General features: G+C 40.4%; 1 protein-coding gene across 1 annotated transcript; it reads right to left on the bottom strand.

Moving 5' to 3' along the window:
* Positions 1 to 4,046: 4,046 nt before the first annotated feature.
* On the bottom strand, positions 4,047 to 26,721 carry RPA1 (replication protein A1). The gene is made up of 17 exons (XM_074889914.1): positions 26,608 to 26,721; positions 26,293 to 26,340; positions 25,944 to 26,022; positions 25,301 to 25,409; positions 24,412 to 24,500; positions 19,720 to 19,806; positions 18,394 to 18,526; positions 17,396 to 17,498; positions 16,211 to 16,279; positions 15,874 to 16,066; positions 14,636 to 14,775; positions 12,849 to 12,997; positions 11,436 to 11,568; positions 10,192 to 10,368; positions 8,806 to 8,913; positions 5,432 to 5,518; positions 4,047 to 5,065 (listed from the first exon to the last, which is right to left on the bottom strand). Exons 1-17 carry the CDS (start codon positions 26,638 to 26,640, stop codon positions 4,958 to 4,960), a joined length of 1,845 nt encoding a protein of 614 aa, XP_074746015.1. The 5' UTR covers positions 26,641 to 26,721; the 3' UTR covers positions 4,047 to 4,957.
* Between the last annotated feature and the right edge of the window lie 8 nt (positions 26,722 to 26,729).

The raw sequence follows: 26,729 nt of genomic DNA, 5'->3' as shown, positions 1-26,729 counted from the left end.
AGGCTTTAATGGAAAACATAAAACACTAGAAACAGACAAAAATCGGATTATTACTCTTATTTTTCAGCCTTTTGTACAATAAGCCATGAGGGAATTCCAAGAGCTAAACTGATGGCAAAAAAAATTAGATTTCTTTCTCTTAATTGCTCAATGGTGATGTCAGAGTGGACATGACAAATGTTCACATCTTTTATTTCTACATCAGATAAACCAGCAAACCAGTTCTGCTCAGCCAACTTCCCGAGGATAAACTCTCAGAGCAAAGAACCCATTTCTGGTGCATCCCCCCATGGTCGTCTGCTGCAGTGCAGCTTTCGAGGTGCCTTTATCATAACCTGGATCATCCCTGGAAAATACATCCCTATGAGAAGTAACAGACTCATGTGGGACCTTCACTGAGCTCAGCCAGGCTGAGCCCAAAGAAAATCACATCAGGCAACAGAAAAGGAGCTCAGGAGGATTTTTTTAATTTAAAATCTCCCTTTAAAGGGCAAGAGGTTTGGGACAAATTTAAAAAATGCCTTTGGAAGTGTCCAGTTTATTTTAAATAACTTGCAAGAACAGTTATATACAAGGATGGAAAAAGAAAAAGTACTACAAGCAGCCTAGAGACACTCCCAAAGGCACGCTTTTGGCATGGCAGAGAGGCTGAATTTAACAACAAATCAATGCACTATAAACAGGAAAAAACTAAAAACAAACAACACCCCACCCCCCCAAACACAGACACCTAAGTATTCAAATAAAATACGCAGAAAAATGCGTAACAGTCATCATGAAAAAATCCATCTGGCAATTCAAGCCACTTTTTTTTTAAATTTATTTTAAATATACATATGAATGAAATTTAAAAATGTAAACATGAACAACAGACTAAAAAACTGAGAGGTCTGTGGGCCTCCTGCATCCTCACAGATAATATATTAAAGAGAATTTCCACTCCCTGTAATAAGATTACTGATATTTACTGCACTTCTTCAATATTTATAATGCATACTATGCTGCAGACCACTCCCTTCCCCGAACACAGGCTTTGGAAGTAGCTAGCCTGCTCCATTTCAAGTTTTCATGAACCTTTTATATAAAAGTGATAGGAAATTTCTCTTTCTTTCCCATCTGAGTCACCTAAGCAGCCCTACAACTGCCTGAGAGGCAATTCCTCCAGCCAGTGAGGCTGGCCACAGTGAGGAAGAAGCCCTATGGGGTGGCTGCTCATCTCTCAAGTGGCTACTTCGAGGGCTAGAAGAAAAGAAGGTAAAAGATGACAAGAGAGGACACGGAAGGAAAGTACGTCTTCCTCCCCCCCTCAAGATGTTATGCTGTATCTTGGGCAGCAAATGCAAATATCACCGAGAATTAAGAATCAAAACATCAGACTCATCAACTTCCACTCTCACACCCGTTGCACTAAAAGGACAATCCCATCGTGCTGGAACACGGAAGCCCACACACACACTCATCCAAGCTGCCAGGCGTAGCATACACAGCGTAAAGCCACCAGCTACCAAACACACGCAGAGCAATCGCTTCTGATCCGTGCAAAACCACCATTTATTTTTTACAACAGCTCTTAGAATATATTACTCCTCAAAGCTTTATTTTGGAAAAAAAAAAAAAACGACACCAAACCACCTGATGCATCTTAAAAACCAGATCTGACTCAAATGGAATCTCCCCTCAGAGACTCGTAAGGGTCACTAACAATTAATTTAAAATTCATGTACAGTGAAAACATAGTTAAATCCTAACAGTGGGAATTAACACAAACAGCAAACTACCGGAACGCAGCATGTCAAAGCACGCTCCAGATCTTCCCTCGGCCACGCAGAACTTGATGTTCTCATGTAATTGCCCTCGCACGTGCCTGTTTGAAACCAGCAGCCTCCCCATTTCATCTTCGCTTTGTACATTTATTTTAAAGCAAAACATTAGCAGCCACAAGAATCTTCATCTCACAGAGATCTAGTTACGAAGCATTGCAGCATCCTTTCAATTGAGCAAATACATATTCAGCCCGGATAACAGTTGAAGCCATCCAGCAATAACCTGGACACTAGCAGGGGGAGAATTATGATGAAGGGAAGGAAGACACAGGCTTGTTTGCCAGCAACTCCAATTAGCATTGTGAGTCCACTCACTTCTTAATTGGTACAGTGAAAGGATCCCAAAGCCTTCTGAAGAGCCCCGTTTTCCCTGGCCCGTGCCAGTGGCTGCAGTGATCTACCAGGGTTTGGATGGCTGTGGCCACTTGGCAACAAGCGGGAGGAGAATGGTGACACCTCCACAGCCTCCCTGCCCTTGCCCCTCAGCTAGATGGCTGCTTCAGAACCTTGCTTTCTTTTGATTGACAAACTATTTATTAACCAATTGTCTTCAACAGTTCTAGCCTATCATCAGGGGAAAGAAGCAAGATACATAGATATATGCATATATATTTTATGTAAGTGGGAAATCATATCCCCCTGTCAGGACTCATTTTGCTAAATTAGCTCTTCTGGGCCCCTCCTAAAAAAGATCTTCATTCTCCTACTCAGTGGTGTAGTCCTCCTCTGTACTCGCCCCAGCTAAGATTCTTTTTTGCCTCTATACGTAGCAGACCAGAACAGTACATAGCATTCGAGATGAGATCTCACAGCAGAGGCTTACATAATCCTATGGTACTTGTATAGCTATACTAGAAATACCTTGCCTTACATAGCTTGATGTTTTTATCATATACTAGCTGATTAAAGCATGATTAAAACCCTCCAACTCTTCAGTCACTAATGAGCATCCACTTTATAGCAGAGGTATTTTTTTTATTAGTCCTCAAATAAATGACTTGTCACACAAACTGTTTTAAGTTGATTTTCTGTTCCAGCTCTCAAGGTCATTTGGCTGATCCCGTAAAATACCTTAATACTCTCGAGTATTGATAACTCCCATCTCTAGTGCTCTGGCTGATGGCACAGCAAACCCAGCCATCCAGAGGCACAGCGATTCCCTCTGGGAGAAGGAGCTGCCCCAGCAGAGGCAGGTGTGCAGCATCATCTCGTAAAGCTGCAATGCCAGCAAATACGTGCTCACGCAAACGCCCACAAAAACATCCGAGGGTGTATGGGCCTGAGAACTAGAAAGAGCCTCAAGGAACGTTCTGCATTACCACTTCTTACCAGTCCCCTCAAACTGGGAAGGAGGGACGGAAAGGGAGGAGCAGAACTACAAGACTGGTTAGCAGAGCGGAAAGAGAGATTATCACCACTAACCTACCCTCTGTCAATCCAAAACAGTGCTGAAGACTGTCATTTTCTAGTCAACACTTTATAAGCAAGGTCAGAGGGAAAAAATACTTCAATAAAGAATACAAGACAGCAGTAGAACCACCCCGTTATGATCCTCAGAATCCAAAACCAGAGGAAGGGGTTGTTTGTGCAGTTAATGGGCCCAGAATAATGTCTTTCATGTCCATCAATGGAAGTGGCATTTACAGTTCTTAAACATAAAGACTTATGATGACAAACAGGAAATCATGGGAAATAAAGGGCACCAACTGAATACATGAAGCAGCAGTGCTCTACAGAGCAAACTAAATAGATAAATTTCAGTTTTGCTACCAGAAACCCACTGCAGTTTTGCCTGGATGCTTGGAGCTGTGCAGCACATGCCAAGCTGTGAGCTGCAGCCAGGGAACACATAATTAATGTGATTAGGAGCACACAGAGCTAGCATGCTCTGCTGACTGAAAAGCCCAGTAGCATAATTACTGTTTTCTGTACTAGCTCTATGTCTGAACAAATCTCAAAGCCTGGTTAGTTTTAGACTGCTGTGTAAACGTCAATAAAAATCCCAGAAGTGCCAGCTCATCAGCATTCTCAGGCACAGAAATGGTGAAAATATCACTGCATTTCCATGCTGTTAACATCAGGCAAAGAAGTCTCCATTCTTCAGTCTAACCTTAGAGTTTGTAATAAGGTAACATCTCCCCCAAGTGAATGCTTATTATGAAAGCTAATTAATTGCTTTCCAGTAATGAGAAGTCTTTGGTGTTCAAAGAAAGCAAAACTTACTACACAGGAATTAAACAGTGTTTATTGAAACAAAGCTCCCCCCATTTAAAGACCTGTTTCTGATTAACATAATTACAAATAAAACCAAAGAAACTGAACATACAAACATACAAAATATGTATAGGCAGGAAATGTGAACTAAAAATCAGTCAAAAATCCATAGTATTAATTGAAGAGAAAACTAAAGCAATGCTTTGTAGTTGCCTAGATTTCCCTGGGGGATGGAGAGTCAATGCTTATCTGCCTTCCTCAGAAGAGACAATTTTGATTAATATCAGACCCATCTGACTCAGCCTATTAAACCCTGAAGGAAGGATATTCTTCAGATATAAGAGATATGTCTTTGATTAATAATTCTACCATATTGCCATTCCAAGCATTAACAACTGCATGGCACCTGTGGAAAGAGAAAGCCTTTGAATGCTATGGAAAGGAACTAACTTGCACTAATAGACCTGTTCTCCTTCATCCGTATCTGGAAGCTGCATGACACTCTTCCTCCTACCCTCTGCTGAACAAGTCCGAGTGTCAAGGTTGTCACTAGTTTCTCGCAAAGAAGATATAATGGTTATATAAGTCAGCTTTACATATAGTAAGAAAGCAAAGTTACTGCAGACATTCTGAATGGTTTGCCTAAAGACCCTGGCAATCTGTCTAGAGATTGCTCTTTAGAGCTGCCACAGCTTAACAGACCACAGCCTGCAGTATCGTGGCCATCAGAGTGCACTCTTACATACCAGGGACACATCTTCCGAGAAATGCATTAAACCACTGAGCCCACTACACTGGACTACCATGCACAGTGTAACTAATGACAAACTGTCACACAAGGGGTGGGGAAAAAGTCAACGTAATATCATCTGTTGAGTTTTGCTGGAAGCTCTAGCTTCACTCAGTCAGCACCAGCCTCCTCACCCCAGCTGAGCATTTCTCCTGATGCTTGCGATCAACCTCTTGCTGTATTCTCTGTAGTTCACAGGTTTGACATCCACTGCTGTAGCCTTAATACGAGATTCATCCTGTGAAAGATAAATACAGCACGTAAAGGAAGAACGCTAAGCACTCCAGTCGTTTGGCTCTAACCTCCTTCTGCCCCAGTACCTTACTGCTCCTGGTATTAGGGGTTAGCTGGGAGTGCAAACTTAACTCCCAGAGCTGCTACGTTGTTTTTATTTGAAACAAGCCAGGCTTAATGAACCTGAGAGGGAGCAGTGTTAATGACAGTGGATCTCTCCTTTGGTGCTCAAGACTGACATTACTTGTTGTGAGCAAGTATCTTTGGAAACTTCTCCCCACAAATATAAGCGGAAGAAGCCACCTCCTATGGAGACAAGTCAAACGACAAAGTCACATGCTGCATTTTTTGCTTTTTGGGGGATACTTACATTGTAAGTCTCCAGTTTTACTCGGATCCTGAACTCATACGTGTTGAAGTTTGCATTCTGGAACACTTCTTCAAATGCCTGTTCGTTCTGTGAGAATGACAGAGACAGATATCAGCTGCAGACACTCCAGGCTTCTGGTGGTAGCATGAACTTTCAGAACAGCTCGTCTTTTCCTGATGTTGGCAAAACAGTGGAACTAACTGGATCGTGTAGGCAGAGCTGAATCTTCCATCAAATTTTAGATGCCAAAACCAGTTTAAAGTTAAGAAAAAGTTTCGTTCAAGGTGAAAACTTTTTAGGTACCTAAACAAAACGTACAGTTGCACCAAATCTGCAACCAAACGTACAGAACGAAAATACTATAAAGCCACAAGAGATTCTCTCATGCTGCTGAACTGACTAATTCTGATGTTCTGATCACAAACACTGACAAGAGTTAACTAGTTCCCTATTAATTGTCTTATTAGGCATTTTGTTTTTCTGCTTATCCATCAAGGCTGTATGTATCCTTCACACCCTGACACAGACCTATTTAAGAGGACATTCTATAAAAAAAGTGGATGCGTATTTTGAACATGCTTTTATAACCATTAGAAGACTCTGTCATATTTATAACATAAGCTGCTTCTAATTACCATATGAACACTAAGCATCATCATCATTTATAACAGACAATTTGTCAAAACAGTAGAAAAGAAGCAGACAAGTTGTGGAGACTGTGGAAAAAGTTTATTTTTATAAAAATTAGTTGTAAAAACCTTTTCTGACATTCCACAAAAATCCTGCAGCCCCCTGATAATACAGACAAGTAATTATTAATGCATTTGTCTACCAGATGCACTTGACTTGATCAGTCACTCCAGCAGCAGACAGAGCATCTGATCTGGAATTGAACCCACCTCAGTTTCACTCATATTCCAAGTGTTACATCTGCTGTTTTTAAATGCCTGTAGCACTATTTTACACTACACAGTGATCCTCCTAAGGTTTAGAAAAGCACAGCAAATTATGGTGAACAGGAGTAGCTAGTTTCAGACTGCAAAATTTAGGCATATCCTTCCTGAATATTAAAAACTCCCTTCTTTTGACCACTGTATGGATTAGAGGATAAGAAAACTCCCTTAAAGCATTTGGCTTCTGTTTCCAGCTCTGCCACAAACTACGCTAACCATTAGTGAAGGGAAAATGCTGTTAGCATACCCGTTACTGCTACCCTACATTACCTCCTCTGGTAACAAGCATAGTGGAGAAGTAGATGAAAAACCTTGCATGCATATCTATGCTTAGCATGGTCACTAGCTGTATGTGGATTCAATATACACTGTGAACACTGGAAAGACTCCCACCAACTTCACAGGATACTGCATCAGGTCTTCAGAGAAAACCCACTAAGAAAAGCTTACTGAAAATGCATCAAGTACCATTTTTAAAGGCTCATAAAAGTGTCAAATCAAAACCAATTTCTCCTGGAACACAAAGCATTCCCACTCAAGGGCTCATTCCATATTATGTTCCATTTTCTATCCTCAGCCATTTCCATTAGGCAGCTCTTCAAAAGACATTACATGTTTGTACTGTTACATAGGATCTGCTGTTTCTCCTTCCCCACCCAGTTCTCTTCAGCATTACAAGTGACTAAGAAATTTTGTTTGAACTCTAGCAGAGATTAAGCATGAGTGAAGTAAGAAAATATTGACAAGTTAAGAATGTCTGAAAATGGAAATGCAAAAGTGCAAGCACATCTAATTAGAGTGCCCTAACAATACATCTGCCTACAGAACAGAGGTGTCGGACTTCATAATATCACAAAAACATAACAGCCCAGAACCACAAGCTTTGTACCATTTACCTTAGACAGTCAAAGTGCAGGAAATTTCCCAAAACCATTCTTGTATGTAAATAACATGAAAACTAGCCCTGATTTGCAGGAGCAGATGAGGTCTACAACAGTGTTTCAGGACGATCAGGACTACAGCCTCAACAATCCATCCTGCTTCATTTCCCTCCCACAGCCAAGCAATGGGTCAACCAACAGCTGGTACATCTGTGGAGCCTTAGTATCAACCAGCCTTAATCTGGGAGCACAGCAATGCTCATAAGCAATTCAAGAACTATGTTTTCCACATCATTATTTAAAAAAAACCAAACGAACACAACACAGATTTTATATAGTAGACAACTAAAAGCCAGGAAAAGATTATGTAAGTTGGAAGAAAGGAAAATGCAGCAGAGGAGCATATAGTGACAAAAGGAAGAAAATACTGTCTGTTAGTCTTTAATGACTTACAACCTTTAAAACTGTTCTTATCTGTCAAAGAAATAGCACTTAAGCATCTCTGCCAATGACCCATTTTACAAGTCATGGTTTTCAGATGACCCTCAAAGTTTCTGATGGTATTTGGTGGGAAAAAAAGAGCCTTCAGAAGTGGGCTAACACACATTAGTTCAGAAAGCTTCCTGCCTACTTACAAAGATACATACAAAGTGTTCTGGAACTTTTTGGTTTTAGTAAACAAATTTTTGGAACACATTAGAGATAATGTTGTTAGCATTCATGGCTAAAACATTTTTTTTTTTTTTTCCCCACGTTCTTCCAATCTAGGTACAATGATAAAACATCCTGTCCTTTCTACTGGAGTTAACATGTGCTAAAGCTGTCAGTCCTCTAAAGACTGTAGTATTATCAAGTAATCAGCTGTCTCTCAAGGTCCAGGTGAAAAGGACAGGCTGATCTCCAGCTTTTAACAGCCAGAAGAGCTCAGAGGTAGACAGACTGACTGTGGGAGCAAACTACGGGGGAAACCAGGCAAATCTCTGTTCTCCAGGCAGATGGCCCGTGGAAAATAATCCTGAGGAGAGTAAACAAGTCCCTGCCAAGAACTTCAGACTAGGGAGAAGCAATGATTTGTGAACTTGTAAGAGATACTTAAGTTCAACATCTGGAGAACAATCTTGGGCTGTCAGGCCCCTAAGCTGGCTTATCACCCAGAGAATGAGCAAGATCAAATTCTTGCCCAATGAAGTTGAATATCCCTTTCTTTCATATGGCACTTTGGTATTTGTTTTAATAATGCTGTTAATTTCCACAGCAACTACGTGAGCATAACCCAGTGCCTTGGCCACCTCTGCTGACTTAGGAGTGCTACATGTGCACACACGGGGATGAGATCATGCTCTCTGAGGGATCAGTGCCGGTGTTCCACACAGACCTTACATCTTTCTCCTAGTCGCCTTCAAAGTCAACATCACAAGAATATTTCCTTACCAGAAGGATCAAAAAAAAGCATGAAATTTGAGGGCAGCCCAACAAGATGTGTGAAACTCAGTTCAACTTCTAGGCATTTACTAAAAATACTATAAGCTCATTGACTGACCTTTTCCTTCAGTTCTCCCAGGAAAGCTGCGTTTTGCCCAAGGATGAATTCTGCTGACTCCTGGAAACAAGTCACCCACTGATACTCTAGACAGTCTGCAATGGTCACCTAAACCCCAACAAAAACCCAAAAGGTTATTTCATCCAGTTGCTTGTTCCTCAAGGAAGACAGAAGACAGTGCAAAAGAAAAATTTTACAGCTATAGAGAGTTTTAAATTTCCAGTAACTATCAGAGCCTTATGTACTGTAGGTACTTTCCATCACTGAGGGTGGAAGGCAGTGACTTTTTTTTTTTTAAGCTCCATAGAATGTCACAGTAACTTAACACAAGCTAATATTGACAGTACATTGTGTCACAGGAAAAGGCCAACAAGATCACTGTGGTACACACTGATGGATATTCAGCTCTGTTCTGCTGTCACTGATGAGCTGTGAGCAAGAACAGGTAGCCCAGAACAACCACCACCATGGGGGACACCAGCGAGACTGCAAGTGGCATTTACTTTGTGCCTACCTGAGGACTTGAGCATAAACACACTGTGTTATGAGGAAACTATCAAAACACTCAAGGACAAGACAGAGCGGAAAAAAGATCAAGTACCAGCCTCACGTGCATTTCCTGTCTGCTTTGACAATTAGGAATGGGAAAATAGGAGGCACACTGTTCTGAAGGCCTTGATTGTGCCTTCAGTATCCCCTTTATATTCTACGAGGATGATTCTGCTATGTAAAGTAGTTCATGCGTTCCTAGAAGTTACCCGCTAGAAATTATTCAGAAGCAGTTTGTGTTTTAGTGAGACTGCAGGGATAGTTCCCTTCTCTCTGCATGCCCACCTGGCACAGCATTTCTAAGCAGCAGATACAATTCCAGCTCATAATGTAAAACAGAAGAAGGTTCAATGCTTATGGTGTAAGCGGGCATCACAATAATAATCCCCAGACAACTTTGTGAAGCAGACTCCATTAAAGCATGAGGCAGAACAATACCTAACAAAAAAATGTACTAAATATAGGTAGCAGCTGTAAAAGTGCAATTACTGCTCTCCAGAAATGCCATTTTACTTCAGTTTATCTTCACTACTGAAGAGGCGTAGGCCATCTGTACTCTGCACTGCATAGTACACTTGGAAACCAGAATCAACTGAGCTAGCATCAACTTTTTGGCAAAGTGAAAAGCTTTTAATTGGAGCACTAGGAAAACAAACTGCTAATCAGCTCAATGAAACATCCCTCACTCAGGTACAGCATACAAGCCACTTCAGTATCCTCTAACCCACAGGCACCCCAGACAAACAGCACTATAACACCCCATTCTCGCAAAAGATTTCTATTTGGACTGTGCAAGGAAAACAGTGAGAAACACTCTCCTTTGATTCATTTACTTACCAGAAGCATCATGCGGTACTTGAAGTTGGGGAATTCACGATCACACTTTTCACAACGATACAGTCCATTTTGTTGGTCTATCACTTTTTTATTGCAATCCTGAGAGGGACATGCCTGGTACATACAGTTCTCTTTGCGCAGATGTACGACTGTGCCCACACAGCTAAAATAATCTGCCTAGGAGAGTGAGTGTGCAACATTAGCCTCAAAATACTCAATGTTTTCCAATTCTGAATTAGCTACAAAGCGAGGCACCCATACTTGGATATTTAGGATTAGAAAGCTTAACAGCTATGGATTATTGGGAAACTGTAAATCAACTCCTCTGTTGAAGTAATTTTCAGGCTTCCATTATGTTAAATAAAGCCCCTACAGCAAGATTATTTTGTGTTTCCATTGCAGGAAACTCCACTTGTTAGGTTTTCTTTAGATAAAGCATATTTGCTTCTCTATTGTGTCTGTTCAAATCACTTTTTCACAGGATTAAGATTCTGCACTTCCCTATGCTTCTTTTGGGAGCCAACACAAAAACCAGAAAGCCTACTGTGTAGTATTACAGATAAGCATTTGATTAAACTATAGCCTACAGAACAAAATACCCACTCACCACACTAAAATAATCATCCTAATGGTTTAAGATCACGGTCAAGTCTTTTAACAGATAAAGAGAGGTTGCTTGAGAAGTACATGCAAAAAGTCTTATAGAAAATAGCTGAATGACAGGTAAAGTTTTTCCTTAGATAGAAGTTCTTGCATATCCCAAATGGCTTAGCACTTAAGTTTGAAAAAAAAAAAAATTAAAAATAAGTCAAGAAGCAGTATAAGCCTAGAGAGGTTACTGGACTAGAATGCCAGAGACCTGGGTTTTATTCCTAGCTTTTCTATTGACCAAGTGTGCACCCTTGAAAACCACTTCCTCCTAATGCACCTGTTTCTCCGAGAACACTTTGTGCTATTTATATGAACATCATTGGGGTGAAGTTCCGTGTCCCCCCGCCTCCCCCCCATTTATACAAGGCTTATAATTCTCTTGCAAACATAGACATAGTATCACGTTGCAACATCAACAACAAGGTTGAATTTATTTGAAAAAAAAGTTATTATTTAACAGCATAAGTTTTGAGAGAGTAAGCACATAACTGCTCAGCAATCAGAGCACTTCACTAAGCAGAATGCCTGCATAAAGTCTAGGTTTTTATTTTCACCCCAATACACAAGGCTTGTACCCAGTGGCCATCCTTTACCTTATCTCCTTGTCCCAAGTTCTCAGATTTGGCTTCAAACAAAGTTTTCCAATTGGTATTCACTCCAGATGCTGGCCCGCCCCTCACATCAGAGATTGAGGCACCTTCCAGAAGCTGCCCCTCAGAGTCAAACCTGGAACCACAAAGATGCACTTCTATTTTTGGATAGCAGACCATACAGACTTATCAAAAGCTTACATTTAGTTTCATGTACTTAATACCTGAGGGATTTTTTTATCAATGATTGCAAAGGAAACAATTACAGTAATTTGTGTATATTGCAAACAAAAATAGCATTTCAGAATAAGTTAATAGTCCGACTTAATTAGCGCAGTATTTTATAAACCCACAAAAGAAGGACAGCTTTGTTCTATATAACTGCAATTTGTTTGCCAGCTAGTGGTCAAACCACACACTGCACGCTTCTTAAAGGCAGGCAGATAACAAGATTTAAGGGCATCAAGATATTTCCATAATTAAAATTAAATTACACGGTACCATTATCTCCGCAGCAGCTTCGAAATAAAAAGCAAACAGCATTGAAAAGATTATGCTTCCTCTGTTAGAATAAGAAAACACAGCTTTTCAACAAAAGGTTGTACAGCCATCCCATTGTGGTGTTTGTGATTTGAGAAACACACCAGCAAGACTCAAAAACTGAACTTAATTAAAGTGTAATAGTAATAGCTAAGACACACAATCAATTTTATCTTCAACCACCTTCTGAAGTATGAGAGAACCACAGCTCAATGACAAATGGAGGATGCCATTATGTTTTATCCATGTTTGGGTGATTTCACTAGAACCTGAAAAACCCAGGATTCAGGAATCTGATGCTGTCGGCACTTAACCCTATTCGTTCATACGCCACATCTCACCATATCAGTAGTTATGGCAGACAATTTAGCAACCACCTACAGTAGAAGCAATGAACCATCAAGAAATCACTTTGTTTTACTGAAAACAATAAAAATGTTATTTTGCTATCTGAAAAATATCTGATGAGGAACAGACACTGGAAGAAGTCAACATAGTTCCTCCAGTCCATACTAACAGAGTGCGTATCAGGTTCCACACAATGGAAAAAGACTGTGAAAGAAATATTGTTCTTTCAGAAAGTGGAGCTGGTCAAGTCTGATTTCATGCTGCCTTCAAGGCTTTGGGTCAGCATGCACTACTCCTATTCCAATTTTTCAAGGTCTGTATTGGAATTAGAAGTTCTTGAATTGAACAACTTAAGGAAGCCTTTGAAGCTCTAGTGCTTTCAAGGAAGAGAAGTTTCTACAGTCCTGGAATTCATATCCTCTGCTACCTTTCCTCAGTACTACACAGACTGCTCAAGTACAGAGAAACAGAATAAGACAAATACTCTGCAACAGGCTGGAATGAATCAACTTAAACACACGCTCATACCATCCTCGGAGCTTAAAAGCCTCTGGGCTATCAGGGTTGATGACAACTGTACTCGAGGACAGGACAGACAGGCTTCTACCACCAAAATCAGAGACTCGGGCTCCTTTGATGGCTATCACAGGTTGTCTAGAACCATCAAACTGTTCAGCCTACATGTGTGAAAAAACAGAAAACATTAGTAGCACGCTACAGTAAAGGTACTGAACTTGCGGTTATAATTCACAGATCATGACAAGAGACCAAATCTGAACCAAACTATCTTACTGTATTTAGAAGGTAAGGTTTTAAATGCTATCACTAGGAGTTTAAGAAAAGGCAGCTAACAAAGCTGTAAACACCCCATTTCCTGAGGAACCAGAGAAGCCTTAAGTCACACCACTGGTTTTGAAAAAACAGAGCGGTCCCTTCCATTAGGATTTTTACACACGGATTTCAGAAAGGAAGATGGGTTATGGGAATCGACGTTCCTCCAAACAGGAGAAATTATTTGGTCAGATTAGACTCTTCCGGAAATGAAACAGTTCACTTGGCTTGACGGAGCCAATCATGTCTATTCTACTACAACTTAAAAAGCAGAAGTGTAGGTATGCTGACCAAACATTTTTCCTTGACTTCCCATTTTTGGTTTTTAATCTCATAAAGCTGCTTTAATGCTGTTCAGTCGCCATCAGTTTGTTATCCGAGTAAAGTCTGACACTAACAAAGAACCTCTTGGCATGAGAGGTTTATGAAAGGTATAGATTTTCTGGACCCCACACCACTTAGCAAGCAAGGGGAGGATCATGTGCTTAAAGATTACAAACGAGCTGGAGTTAGCAGCAGCATTCACTGCAGCCATGAGAGGCAAAAAGAACACAAAACATATCCCAGCAGTTAGGGCAACAACCGTGATGAAGGAGATGCAGATTCTAACCCTAACTGTGCCAACTGCAAGCCATACACTTCCCCTCAATGCTTGCTGTTGTCTCTATTCTACAGGCAAACAGATTTAACTTTGTAAAACACAGACTCTGATGTCTGTTGGAAGGGTTATGCCAGGAACTGGTTACCTGTAGCCTCTCCTGTAACAACCTGCTTCAACCTCAAAACTCTGCAATATTGAACTTCCATTTACTTTATTTTTATCAGCAGATGGTTAATGGTGTTTAGCTACCTACAATATCAGTGCACTTGATCATTTAGCCATAAAGCACCACTGTCAAGCTGGCAGGATCACTCCCATTTTATAGACTGGAACATAAATCCCTAAGTATCTACCGCACTGGTGGAAAACAAAGTAGCCTGTTAAAAGGATAAAGCAGCAGATTACTGCAACTACTCAAACTTTCAATTCCAAGGCTCAGATGCTTTAAACTCCTAGTCTGAGATACAGCCTCTCAAACCCCTAGTTAAGCAGCAATTTATGCAGGGTAACATGTATCCCACCCTACGAATAAAATTAATCTCAAATGAGACAGCCATAGCCACCAGGCTTTTCCATAATCAAACTGTAACTCGTACCCTTTCCTAAACCAGAAGCCTGTTATCTTCAGTCTTTGGGCTTGAGACATAATGTCTGCAGTTGTTCAGAACACATTAGTCAGATCATGTCAGCAGTTTGTCAGGGAAAGGTTAGGAACATCACACCTGAATGAAACCAGACAGTCTTTCACCTTCTCTCTGCCCCTGATCCTTAAACACCCAGGACCCGTCTCAGTGCTATGCCCATCTCAGATGACAACAGCACACTCATTTCCTCACCCTACACAAAGGAACCTTTGCTTAAGAACAGGTAAGAGACCACATACCTCATTTCCCCATAGCGTAGCTGTCACCAGTTTCCCTGACGTATCCATCAGATGCACGTTCCTCTTCGATACCTCCCTATTGTTAGCTTTCACTATAATTTTAGTGACATCTTCATAGCTTTTACAAATTCCAATTACATCTGAAAAACAGTTACAATGTAGTTAAGTTACTCAAGGGTCACAATTTGGGAATACAAGATCACAAGAGAAAAATTCAAACCTACTGTCAGGTTCTTACCTTGTATCCTAGCTCCCTATTCAAATCAAAACTGATATGGAAATTAAGTGTATTATGGTAGGAATGCTCCACTACAGAACTCTTCAGTGCTTTAATTTTGTTGATGAATTCATTAAGATATTCATGAATGCAAGCCTCACCACATTAGCAAGATCAAGGCATTGTACTATCTTTTCCCATCACATTCTGTCAAAGGACTTCAGCCCTGATCTTGTAACACACACTCTTGCTGTTTAAGCACAAGTCTCTCAGGCAAGGGGTTTCAAAGTGACTTGTACAATGAAGCAACTGGCTAGTGCCTTCACTGTAGCCCTGAGACCATAAGCTGCAACTTAAACAAGGCTGCATGTTTGGGTAGTAAGAGCTAATGCAATCCCCTTTGCACTCCCCCCAAAATTACCATTTTTAATATTACAGATCTACCTTTAAAATTCCTAGCTGAATGCCTCTGAATCACAGGCATCTTGTGCCTGTGAAACCTGAGAACCCTCGCCCCCACCCAAGCCTCTGATTTTTCCGGAGTACTCTGCCCAACAAATTAGAGAAAAACAAACCTCCAATACTTCACAAAGCAAGCCAAAACAGTCATGCAACTTGGACTTGAATGCAATGAATTATGCCAAAAATCACTAGAGAGATAATTAGATAGTGAAAGAAAGCAAGACCACGGAAGGTATGAAATGCACACGTGCTGAGCAAGGACATTTTTCTTAGCCCTTTTCTGTGGAAAACAATGATTATAGTACAATAAACAAGTATCATTTACGGTCTTTAGTCTGAAGCACAAGTTTGAAGAAAAGTCATTACATATTGTTAGTAGAAGAGGGCAAAGACATCTTAACAGGAAAACTGCCCAGGGTATTTTTAATGGCAACTATAACAGGATAACTTCATTGAAGAGATCACAACATTTGAAGCACTGTATGCTCACTACCTCCCCAGTATTCAGGACACAGAACTTCAAAGCTTTAGAGCCTGCCATTTTGCTACTCAGACTGACCAACAATTGAGTCTTTGGGTGTGTTCTCCAATTCAGAGATGGATACAAACTCAAACTGAACAGATGGAAGATGCTGGGCATCATCACAGGGCACAACTGAAGTCTCATTAGTGAATGTAATCTCATAGTCATTCTTAACAGCTGTATATTGCTTGTTAGCAGTCTTCAAATTGCCTTTGGTAAAATAATATACCTACAAGAGAAAGCAATGAAACAGAGGCTATTATCAGAAGTCAGACAGAGCAAATAGACTGTGTTCACCTTTAAAAATCCTTGCTATGCTGAAATTCCTCTTTTCTAGCTCATGTCAGACTATGAAAGCACAATGCTACCATACCTTGTTCAATTCAATGAGTGGAAAGAACTTGTCTGCTTGATCATTGAATGCAGTAGCTCTAATCTCACCCTGCAGGAAAATAGGGAGAGCTGGTCAGAACTGAAATTCGGCATGAAAAAAAATAAAAAGAAATCTTTGCAATGTTAAGTGGCATCAGTTCTACAGACAGAGTGTGGCCTGCCAGGCTAGCTCCAGGCATGTGAGAAACAAACAACATTCTCCTCACATTTGTAGTTATAGCTAAAACGGTATATTCTACACCTGACCATCAAATCTCATATTCAAGTCTCAGTATATCTAGAGCTTCAGAATGAAATGCATAAAAGCTACATATATTGTATATACACCTCTGAAAAGGTACTCTAAAATTGGCATTAATTGTCATTGCATGCAAAAAAACCCCTCAAATAGATCATGCAGCTCCACAAGTCAGCACACAGTATATTGTGCTATCTCCCACTCACACGTTATGCCAAGTCTTTAAGAATTAATAACAATTATAAACTCACTAGATATAAATATTGTTTTTTTAAAAAAATTTGAATACAGACAGTATGCAGGGAAAACAAATGGCCGATGACAACAGGTTACTTTATTAAACCTCACATTTTATACTAAACATAATCTAGTAGAATCTTGTTTGTTTTCATGACAGAAGGCTGTAATTTGATAAGAGGTTTGACAAGCTGCAAGTTTAGTTAGATTAACCAGATACCGTTCCCCAAACAAATCACAGATGATACTTCCTAGTATTACAGTAATTTGTACTCCGATTTCCTCACGAAAATGAAAGCTTATAACTTGGAGGCAATGTTCCTCTCACTCCTTGTTTTGTAACGTGTATCTAAGGATGAGACCTCAGTCTCAGTCTACAGGAAACCACCACAAACCTCAGTATTAGGCTGTCAGTTTCCATAAACAACTATATTTTGAAGCTGCAAAAATTCAGTCACACACTATAGACTTTGATGAAAAATAGTCAGTAAAGTCACACATTTAAGATTTCATTCTCAATAAAAACTGGGTTGTTGATGCTCAACTTAATGAATACAGGAATACAAGCTTCAGTCATAATAAACCCCCCCCACATTTCCTATAATACACTTTATTTCCTCTATTCTGTCTTTATGAAGGGTTCATCAGCATCTGGCATACATTATCTTCTTCTCAACATATGACACTTACGCTTTCATCAACCAGCTCTATAGAAAAGAGCTTGCCTTCACCACGGGAGTTGCTCCACGTGCGGATCTGGCCCTTCTGGGTAACACGAGCACAAATGGTCCACCTGAAATCGTGCAAGAAATCACTGTTCTGTGTTGTTTGTTTGTTTTTAAAGAGCAGCTTGAATTGACAAACCTTTGGAACTGGTATGTCATTATTTAAAAGCCAGAATCTTCCCACTGCACCTCAGGAACTTTACCTGCTTTTCTCCTGCTTTCTATCTTAATGGCCTAGACCATTAAAGGGAGAAAGTTGTAGAGAAAGCAACAGAGCCAGCCGTAAAGCATCTAGTATGATAAGAGTAGCAAACAATCCTTCTGCATAGAAGCAGGCCTCAAATCTTTTACTCTTCTAGGGTACATTTCTCATACAGCATTTTGCCTGTTCTGAAAAGCCATGCTCAAGAGCTCAATTATAGGATTCGCATTTAACTTGGGTAATCAAATCAGTTTGCATAACTTGAGAATGTCATTCACGAAATAATTACATACTCATGCTTTTCAACAGAACAGTAGCCAAAGTGAATAGCTTACTGAGCTGTTTTGTCATTAAGTTACCAGAAAGAAGGTTGCTTTAGGAAAAAAAAGAGAGTCAATTGGGTTCGAACTAAAATATTGAAAACCTATCAAGCTCAGCAGGGTAACTTCACCGAGACAATGCAAAGGCAAATCTCAGATTGTCGGGAGTGGTGATGAAATTTAAAAAAACAAACCCACAAAAAACCCCAACCAAAACAAAAACCAAACCAAAACCCATACAGCTGTTTCTATGGAAATTTTTTTTGTTTGTTTCTCTGGGTGGTTTTGTTATTGTTGGTTTTGTTTGTTTGAAGTTAACCAATAAACTCAAAAGAACTCAAAGAATGATTTGACAGATTGATACATGAGAATGCAAAAAGAAACTATTGTTCCTTCATGCCTGTGACACTGAATAATACCTGGCAAACCACAGTAACTCACTTGGACTGGTATGGGTTCAAGCTGGCAATCGGCACTACTTTGGCCTGCGATCCCCCTGGAGTCTTCACTGAGCTGGGAGCGCTCGCCTTACCAAACTGGTTTGAGGGAGCATGGTACTTCGGAGCAGCAGGACCTTTCGAAAAACACAACAAAGCATAAAGAATTTCAGTCTTGCAGACAAAAGCTAGGTTAAAACCAAGTTGTGGCGCAAGGTCAGGCAGAGCTTTTCCCATCACGCTATGGAGAGCTCCAAAGGCAAAGTGATACTTAACACGGGGTAGGCACTCAAAGCTCCGTTCACCATGCTATGTGGGCACCACAGAGTGCCTGCAAGTTTGTTGAATCACTTCTGCTCTTGGTCACAAGTATTTTCTAGGCTGCAAACTGCTACAGAAGAGACACTCTCAGACCTGTAGAGCACTTATACTGGAAGTGGAGATGTGTCCAGAGTCAATCACTTAAACACGGTCTAAGTGGGAAACAATTAGTTCACAGTAAATTCTCTAAAACGTGGCACATCAAGGTTTAGATCTACACTATTTGGGGCAACAACTAAGGAATGGTACTCCACAATCAAATAATTTCCTGACATAAAGCAATACTGCTAATTCTAACCTGAGTCTTATCAATGTATAAGCATACAACTCTTACGATCAGCTTTAACTACATGAAGAAAGAGCTTGTTTTCTGCTGCAGTGAGCAAGTGTCAAAATGTTACCATTTCGAAAAACTTCTTAAACACAGGGGTAAACAATACAGACAGGTTAAAGCGGTACCAAGAGCTAGGACTGACAACTTTTTTGCTTCAGAAAAAGCCTACAGGCTGACACTTAAATTGACTGCCTTTTTCAGTATCTCACCACTTAAAGTCTTGATTAAAAAAAAAAGTATTTATAGATGTACTATCAAATAATTTCAGTCCAGTACCATCTAAACTGTTTGGCCTCAATATCTCAGCATCGATAACACACCCGTTGGCCAGCTCCAAGCCGTAGCCTACTTGGGTGCCCACAGAGCATTGTTTCAAGAATGCAAAATTGTATCAGACTAGATGTTCAGTTTACACTGCTTTGTCAAAGTTGTTTCCTTTTCTTTTTTAATTGAGGAAGAAAAGGGACAGATTTTTTTTCCTCCCTTTTTAAACATCTATTATTACATCCAAGTGTACAGTAGCCTCCAGAGAATTCACCTTGTCAAGCTATGGGTTACTCTTTAATGGAGTGTTTCTTGTGCAAAACCATTACAGAAAGGATCTTTTTTAGATTTAAGCTTTAGTTTTGCACCTAACAAATGGAAACCAGAATTCCTGCCCAGGATTACTCTTACCTGCTAGTGACAAATTGCCATTTCGTTGCTGTGGTTTGCTGGGTGCTGGGTTTGCTGCTGGAGCTGAAGAATGTTGCTGCCCTTGCCCTGGTAATCAGATGGAAAGAGACCATATAGTACAGTAGGGAGCACATTAATTAAAACTACCCTTAAGCCTTTTAGGGAAATAAGTCTTGCATGAAAAAGATAATTTAAAACACAGAGAACACAAGCTAAAATTCAGGTGTTACAAGACACAGCAGGTGCAAGCTCTCTGCTGAACAATATTACCATGAAGGAATTTTAGTCAGATATCTTTCCTCAAGCAACTGCTTTCTACTTTGAAAGAATTCAGGGTTGACAGTTATCTAAAAGGACAGCACTGAAGTAATCTTGACAACTTCTCAGTTTTTATAGGCTTCTATTGCTCTGACAGGTAGTTTCTGCTACTACCTAACAGCTCAGATAAAAACCGTAAGAGAATTCCCTCTTAAAACTCAGAAAGGACCAAAAACCCACTGGGTAAAGTCAAACCTGAAGTTAACACAAGACAACAAAAACACCTGCTATATTTTATTTCCAAAATATGAAGATAGTTAATGTGGGGATGATGGAGACATCATTTCAGCATTCAACAGGGTCCCTCCTGAGACACGGCAGTATATTAGGAGCAAAGTGGTGCCATAGTAAGTACACAGTGTGCATTTTTTGATTCCAGGACTTACTTGCCTTATATCGATGATAAATAACAAGAGAAAGAGCAGCATCACATAGTTATAGTACATTAGAAGACTAATCTGCTGTTCAAAAATTTGAATTCCTTTACAGAACCGTCATCCTATCATATTTTGCCTCCAGATGAGAAAATACCCAACATTTTCATGTCTTTGGACACAACTAATTCTTAAGTCATCAGTTTGCAGGAAGTCCTTGGCCTGAGCAGGCAAAGCCCCCCTGATTTGGGATGTGAGGAAGATGATGGTCTGACCTTCTTCTCCACTTTCTCTGACCAAGGCCATAAGCATCTCCAGGAACAAAAGCAGAGAAACACAGAACAGAAGGGCAAGAAAGGGTGGCACAGAAGTAAGGGCAAGGAGCAGAAGCAACACAAGGAGACCCTGATGTAGTGTTGCCTGATGTTGTATAGTCTACAGAGGTAACCCTCTAGTTATTTTTAATCCAAAACAAGGTCCTTGCACAAAACCCAATCTGCTCCTCTAACTTGCCGCAGTAGAGTCACATCGGTGAACTGGTGACAGCAGTCTCCCTGGCAACAGAGTGACGTCAAACAGCAATGTGTATTTACTGCAGAATCCACTAGATGGAGAAGCCAGATTTCACCCTCGCTCAGCTGCCTCAGGTACTCGCAGGATGCAGTCAGGGTCAGTACTCAACACCCCAAATTCATTTTGTGTAAGAGAAGGAAAAAAAATCCAACAAAACACATTAAGGAAAAAAAATATGTCTGGTCAGGGAGACACTATTCAAAAACAGGAACGTGCATATGAAACAGCAAGAGACTTCCTTGCTACTTTTGTTCCAAATTTTTTTTCCCTATGACTTTTTAATTAAACTCCACCAAAACACAAACAAAAGACCACCACATACATAAGAACAGTTGTGTATTATGAAACACAAATTCACATTTTAATGGCTGCCTACCCATAGCCTTGTGTTTCTCAACAGATTAAGAATATACGAACACATCTGTACATGTGTTCAAATACAAAAGTAGCAGAAATATCTCTGCAATTTTTTCACTTGTAGAGTCTAGGGACTCCTAAACTATGATTTTTGGTGGCTGCTGGCCTATAGATCACTTCAGGTACTCAGAAAAATGTCTTCTCTGTGTGCTTTTTGCTGTTAGTTTTTATTAGTAGAAGCTGAAAAAACACTTGAAATACCCGATCACATTTCTGCTATATATACTGGGTTAGTCAAACCCAAGACCTTTGTACCCAAGACTCCAATGGAATAGCTGCGTAACAGTAGTCTTCTGCTGCCAATAATTTGTCATCAAGAGGTGCTGCTGCAGTGCCACGGTGACAGAAGACCTGTCCCAGAACTGAGCAGCAGCATGGGGGCAGGAAGAGGAGGGAGGAAAATACACTTTGAAAGAATGCACACCAAATCACAATGGTGGGAAGGGCAAGAATAAAGAGTTCAAGTGAATTGCATAAGCACACAAACGTTTCAATATTGAAAGATTGATGACAGAACTTAAACATAAGTAGCAAGTAATTGTCATAGTAAGAAGAAAGTCCAGGAGAGTAATTTGAATGAGATTCATGACAGTAATAACATTACCATCTAGTTTTCAACAAGAACTACACACAATCTTAATTTTCAATGCTATTATGAAATGCTGCCTGAAAAGTTTTTATGACATGTATTAAGAAGATTGTGTCTCCAGCTTCCATGTTAGGCAGATTAACCACCTACTGCTCAAGCACAGAGTGGCCAAAAGCCAGCTTCTCGCTCCCTGGGGCCTACTGTGGTATTACACTCTAGGAAAGAATATACCTTAGTCCTAGTCCAGCAATTTGAGATCTGTATTTCAAGTAAGACCAAAAGTGGGACTAAGCATTCTTTTTAAAATACATGAACTTTTTTCCCCACAAAGACCACGAAGTGCTCTTAGATACTCATTCTGCATTAGCTGGGCATTCCTCAGAAATACAGCCTCTCAATAGATACAGGACTTTCAAGAATATGCAACTTGAAATACACCTCTGCTATTTTATCAAGGCCTTCATGACAAATCGAGTAGTGCTGCAGAGCAGAAAAGCTGGGTTAAGCATACTTAATCTAAACTATTACCATCTTCTGTAACTGTAACCTTATTTAGTAACAAATAAAAGGGTAGGAAGTCTGCAGAATAACGTCAGTGTTAAAAATCAAATACACATCACAGCAAATTCAGCATCTCTTAACTATTTAGTGCAAGACCACACTTACTATGACCACAGACCTGTAACATCTCCAAAAGCATTCAGATTTGAAAACTTCATTGCTGAGTACTTTTGTAAACCCAGATGAAGAACATAACTTTGATCAAAGTCATGGTAATTTTACCAAAATTTGTAGTCTTAAAGGTATATTTTCAGCTCAGTTCTGTAAGATATCACATTCCCAGTCGTTTCTAAGCAACAATATGATAACTGAAAAACACTATAGTTCACAAGCTGTTGTATCACACAAGCAAGGGAAGCGGGAGAAAGGCACAAAACAGTCTGCTCAATAGCTATTCTGAAAATCTTGGTCTCTACAGCAACTGTGGGATTAAACCATAAAATCTGAGATGTCAACACATTTTTTAAACAGCAATTAGCTAAGTAACTATCAAAGGAACAAAGGATTCTTTAGGCTCATTTAACAAACGCCCCTCTAATTCCCCAGGAAAAAGAAAAGTTAATGAAGAAAGATGTCTTTGCCTCTGCAACAAAGTCTAATTTCTACTTCGATTAGTAAAGTAGATTTTTAACCAGAACGGCAGGTACCTACCACCACTGTTGGTCCAAAATATCCTACAGAAAATTGTTGCCACTAATGCGTGGTCCCTTAGTAATAAAAATATATTAATTCACTTCCACCAGGAAAAAAATTCTTCAAGAAGAACTATTTGCTATTAAATTTCAGCCATTATCTGTATATACGTCAATGACAGAGCTGTTCAAATATTTTCTTTAAGTGCTTATTATCTTCTCTCTTTTTTAAAGATGAGAACTGGAAGAACAGAACATACTTTTGAACGTATCTCAGGGGGGAAAAAAAAAAAAGAGATATTAGTTCAAAAAATGTTTGCCTGAGAACTGTAAGCTCAGCACATGAAAGTGAAGAACAGTTACTTATGCAAGACAATAAAAACAAAAGATTCATGGCGGGTCAGATTAAGGTGCACCCAGCACATCATTGTTTCTCAGATGGCAGGGTAGGAACGGGTGCTTAGGAAAGTCTGTATGCTGGCCATGTTTTCATACCAGTCTCCCATCTATGTACTTCGAGCAATCTAAGTTTTAGTGCTTCCTGAACCTAACATTCATGCAGAGGATGTATTGTTATGTTTAACAGCCTTTAATGGATTTTTCTTTCACGTCTAATTGCTTTTTGAACCTGCGCCAATTTCTGGCACCTACCTCAACAAGTCCCATAATTTAACTATGCATTGTTTGGGGGTGCAGTACAGCCTTTGTTTTAAAACCACGACCTGACAATGTAAGAACTAAAGAGCATCAAATGAAGGTAGAAGAGAAAGAGATATTCATCATTCTTTATTCATCCCCTCCATGCCATCTTATACTTTCATAGATCATTATTACATCCTCCTCCTGCTGTTTTCTTTCCAGACAGAAGAAATTATAATCTATTTGATTACTCATTATGAGGAGACATAGAATAGCTTCCGCATACTTACTGGAACTCTAGGTAGAGACCACTAACGTATAATAAAAGCCTGTCAATGTTATCATAAGGTAGAGATGCTTACCAACACCATGTAGAGGCTGAAGCTTCAGCCATGGTGTAGAGTTTATTGAAACACGAACAAAACCCATTTTGTGTTACGCAAATAGAAAGGATTTTTAAGATCTGGACATCACTGTTCCAAGGCATAAGCAAGCTGAATGTGTCTGATTGCTGCTTTTTAAGTGAAAGAAACAGAAGGCTATCACAACAGTCTGTTCAGGAGGGTATTTGTTTACAGAGGGCACTCACCTTCATTGTATGGCACCGGATTGCCAATATTCCCACCAACCTTATCAGCAGTTTTCAGAACATTTACATCCATCAGTATAACCACTCTCCTACAAACACAGGATAGACAGCAATAAAGACTTTCAGTCCCTCTGCAAGTCTATCAGACTCTGAATATCCTTTTGCAGATAAGAGAACCAACCATCAGGGGCCGATTCCAGGGAAAAGCTCTCTACTGTCAACCCTCTCATGAGGTACAAGTAGGCTTGAAACAGTATCACATTTCATCAAGGACAGCCAATGGTGGGCTGAACAGGCACACAAAAATGGCTTGAAACAACAGTGGTTTAGAAGTATCAAAGCCATGCCAGATTTTACAAGAGAGAATATACTCCCTGCCTCAAAAGAAGTTATAGTCCCTCCACAAAAACACTGAATAAAAAGAATATGAACTTCAGTTCATATTCTCCTAGGCACACAGTTTTCCTATAGTCACTTCACTCGGATCTCTTCTCGTTTTGCAGTATCCTAACCTCCCTCCTCTCAAATTTTCATAGAAGACCAGATTCCACAACCCCTAAGTAACAAGAAATCTTCACTGTTTCTTTTCCACAGCAGATAATTTTAAGTGGATTTTAATGAGACTTAGTACCATTTGGAGTATTCCAACTGGAAACCTTCAATTACTAAATCAATGTACTAGGCATATCTGCACCTGCTGCAGTCACATTCTGTGATTTTTTTATTTCTGCTATTGCTTGTGTTGGGTACTTTCCCTCCTGCACCCTAAAGTCTGAGTATATTCAGATAATCCCAATCAAAAGCATCTGGCCACTGCTTAGTCACAAAGGAAAGAGCACTCACTAGTGCAGCTGCTTCTGTAAAACCATACTTAAGGAAACATATATACCTTCCATCTTTCAGGCTGTTGACGATGAATCTGTTAACCTGGCAAATACATTGGGCTGATAACTGTTCCTCTTCCACCAGAGAGTTCAGCTGTGTTGCCAACATGAATGCTGCAGAAACAGAAGAAAAGCACTGAAACAACACATGTCAGCCTCAGAAGTGGCTGCCATGGCTGGCCACAACTTTTCCAGCCAGTCTACTGTTGCATTAGATCTACAACTTCCTCAGTTAGTTAACACACAGAAAACAGTGTAACCACCAACAAGCCACCAAAACTGATCATAAACTATACCGTGTTTATCGCCCAAACTTCAGAGTGCAGGGATAGCTAGAATGACCATATAAGAGAAAGATTAAGCTAAATTATTTTAAAATCATTTTCACAAAAACATAGATTTCTGTATTTTCATTATACGCTGTAGCAAGTTAATTGCTTAAAGCTCACAAAGAAAGTCCCAGAAGAGAAGGATTTTGTTTAAATGTTAAAATGCAGTTGCACACTTTAGTGTCTGTGGTCCCTGTATAAGCCACATTCTCCTTCAATATCCATTTCATCAACTTACACCTAGATGCTAGACCGGAAACTTTATCACTCTCAGCATCTCCACGCTTACAAAAATATCACTGCAGCTTGTCATACTTACAGGAGAGTGTGTTAACCCCATCACTCATCAACACTCGGTAACGTGGTGGCCCATTTCCTGTAGCAATAGCCCGTGTATTCTGTGGGGAAGCAACAGATTATTAGCTCTCGTTTGTTCAGAAACTCTTCGAAAACATAAAGTGACATCATTAGCAGATGACCTATCTATTCAGCTTTTTTTTTTTTGAACACAGATGTCAACGGCATAGCTCAAGTCATGTAAAATGAAATTAAGAGTACATGAGCCTTGTTCAGCTCCTCTGCAGAGGAAGTTTGGCTGCACTCAGAAGCCTGGGCAAAAGCACATGCAGCCACTAACAGACTGGCACAAGAGGTAACAGAGCACTCACGATGACTTGCAGCACAGGCTTGGAAACGTTCTCCCCCTGCATTATGGCCTAGAGAAAAGAAAAAGAGACCCTCAGAAAGGTGCCACCACCTCACTCAGGAAGGCTTTGAGACCCTCAGCTGAGGGGAACTGCCGTAGAACAGCCAAAGACACAGGACTGACCGCCACCGTTAGACCCAGTCAGGGCCCTCCCCGCCTCCCAGGACCAGGCCCAGCTCCAGGCCTAATTTCCCCCTTGGCGCTCAGCCCCCTTCCGTCCAGTCCCGACCCACACACACCGGCCAGGCCAGGCCTCCCCATCCCGCGGGCCCCTCACCGCGATGGCACCCTCGCTCAGCCGCACGCTCATGGTGCTGCGTCTCCCGCGCCGCTCCGCCGCTGCCGCCAAATCCTCCCGCCGCCCAGAGCCGTGCCCCCTCCTTCCGGTGCGTCCTTGCG

Source organism: Strix uralensis, chromosome 20 (genome assembly GCF_047716275.1).
Source record: "Strix uralensis isolate ZFMK-TIS-50842 chromosome 20, bStrUra1, whole genome shotgun sequence".
In the NCBI taxonomy this organism is placed as follows: domain Eukaryota; kingdom Metazoa; phylum Chordata; class Aves; order Strigiformes; family Strigidae; genus Strix; species Strix uralensis.
Note: the sequence above shows the minus strand (reverse complement) of the source record. Positions and strands in the feature narration are given on the sequence as shown.

Excerpts from the sequence above, each read along its gene's own strand:
- RPA1 (XM_074889914.1), bottom strand. The coding sequence starts at position 26,640 with ATGAGCGTGCGGCTGAGCGAGGGTGCCATCGCG. Across the intron at positions 16,280-17,395 it reads TAGAGCTGGTTGATGAAAGC|GGTGAGATTAGAGCTACTGC; the intron begins GTAAGTGTCATA and ends ATTTTCCTGCAG. Across the intron at positions 11,569-12,848 it reads GCTTTTAAGCTCCGAGGATG|GTTTGACTCTGAGGGGCAGC; the intron begins GTATGAGCGTGT and ends TTGTGGTTCCAG.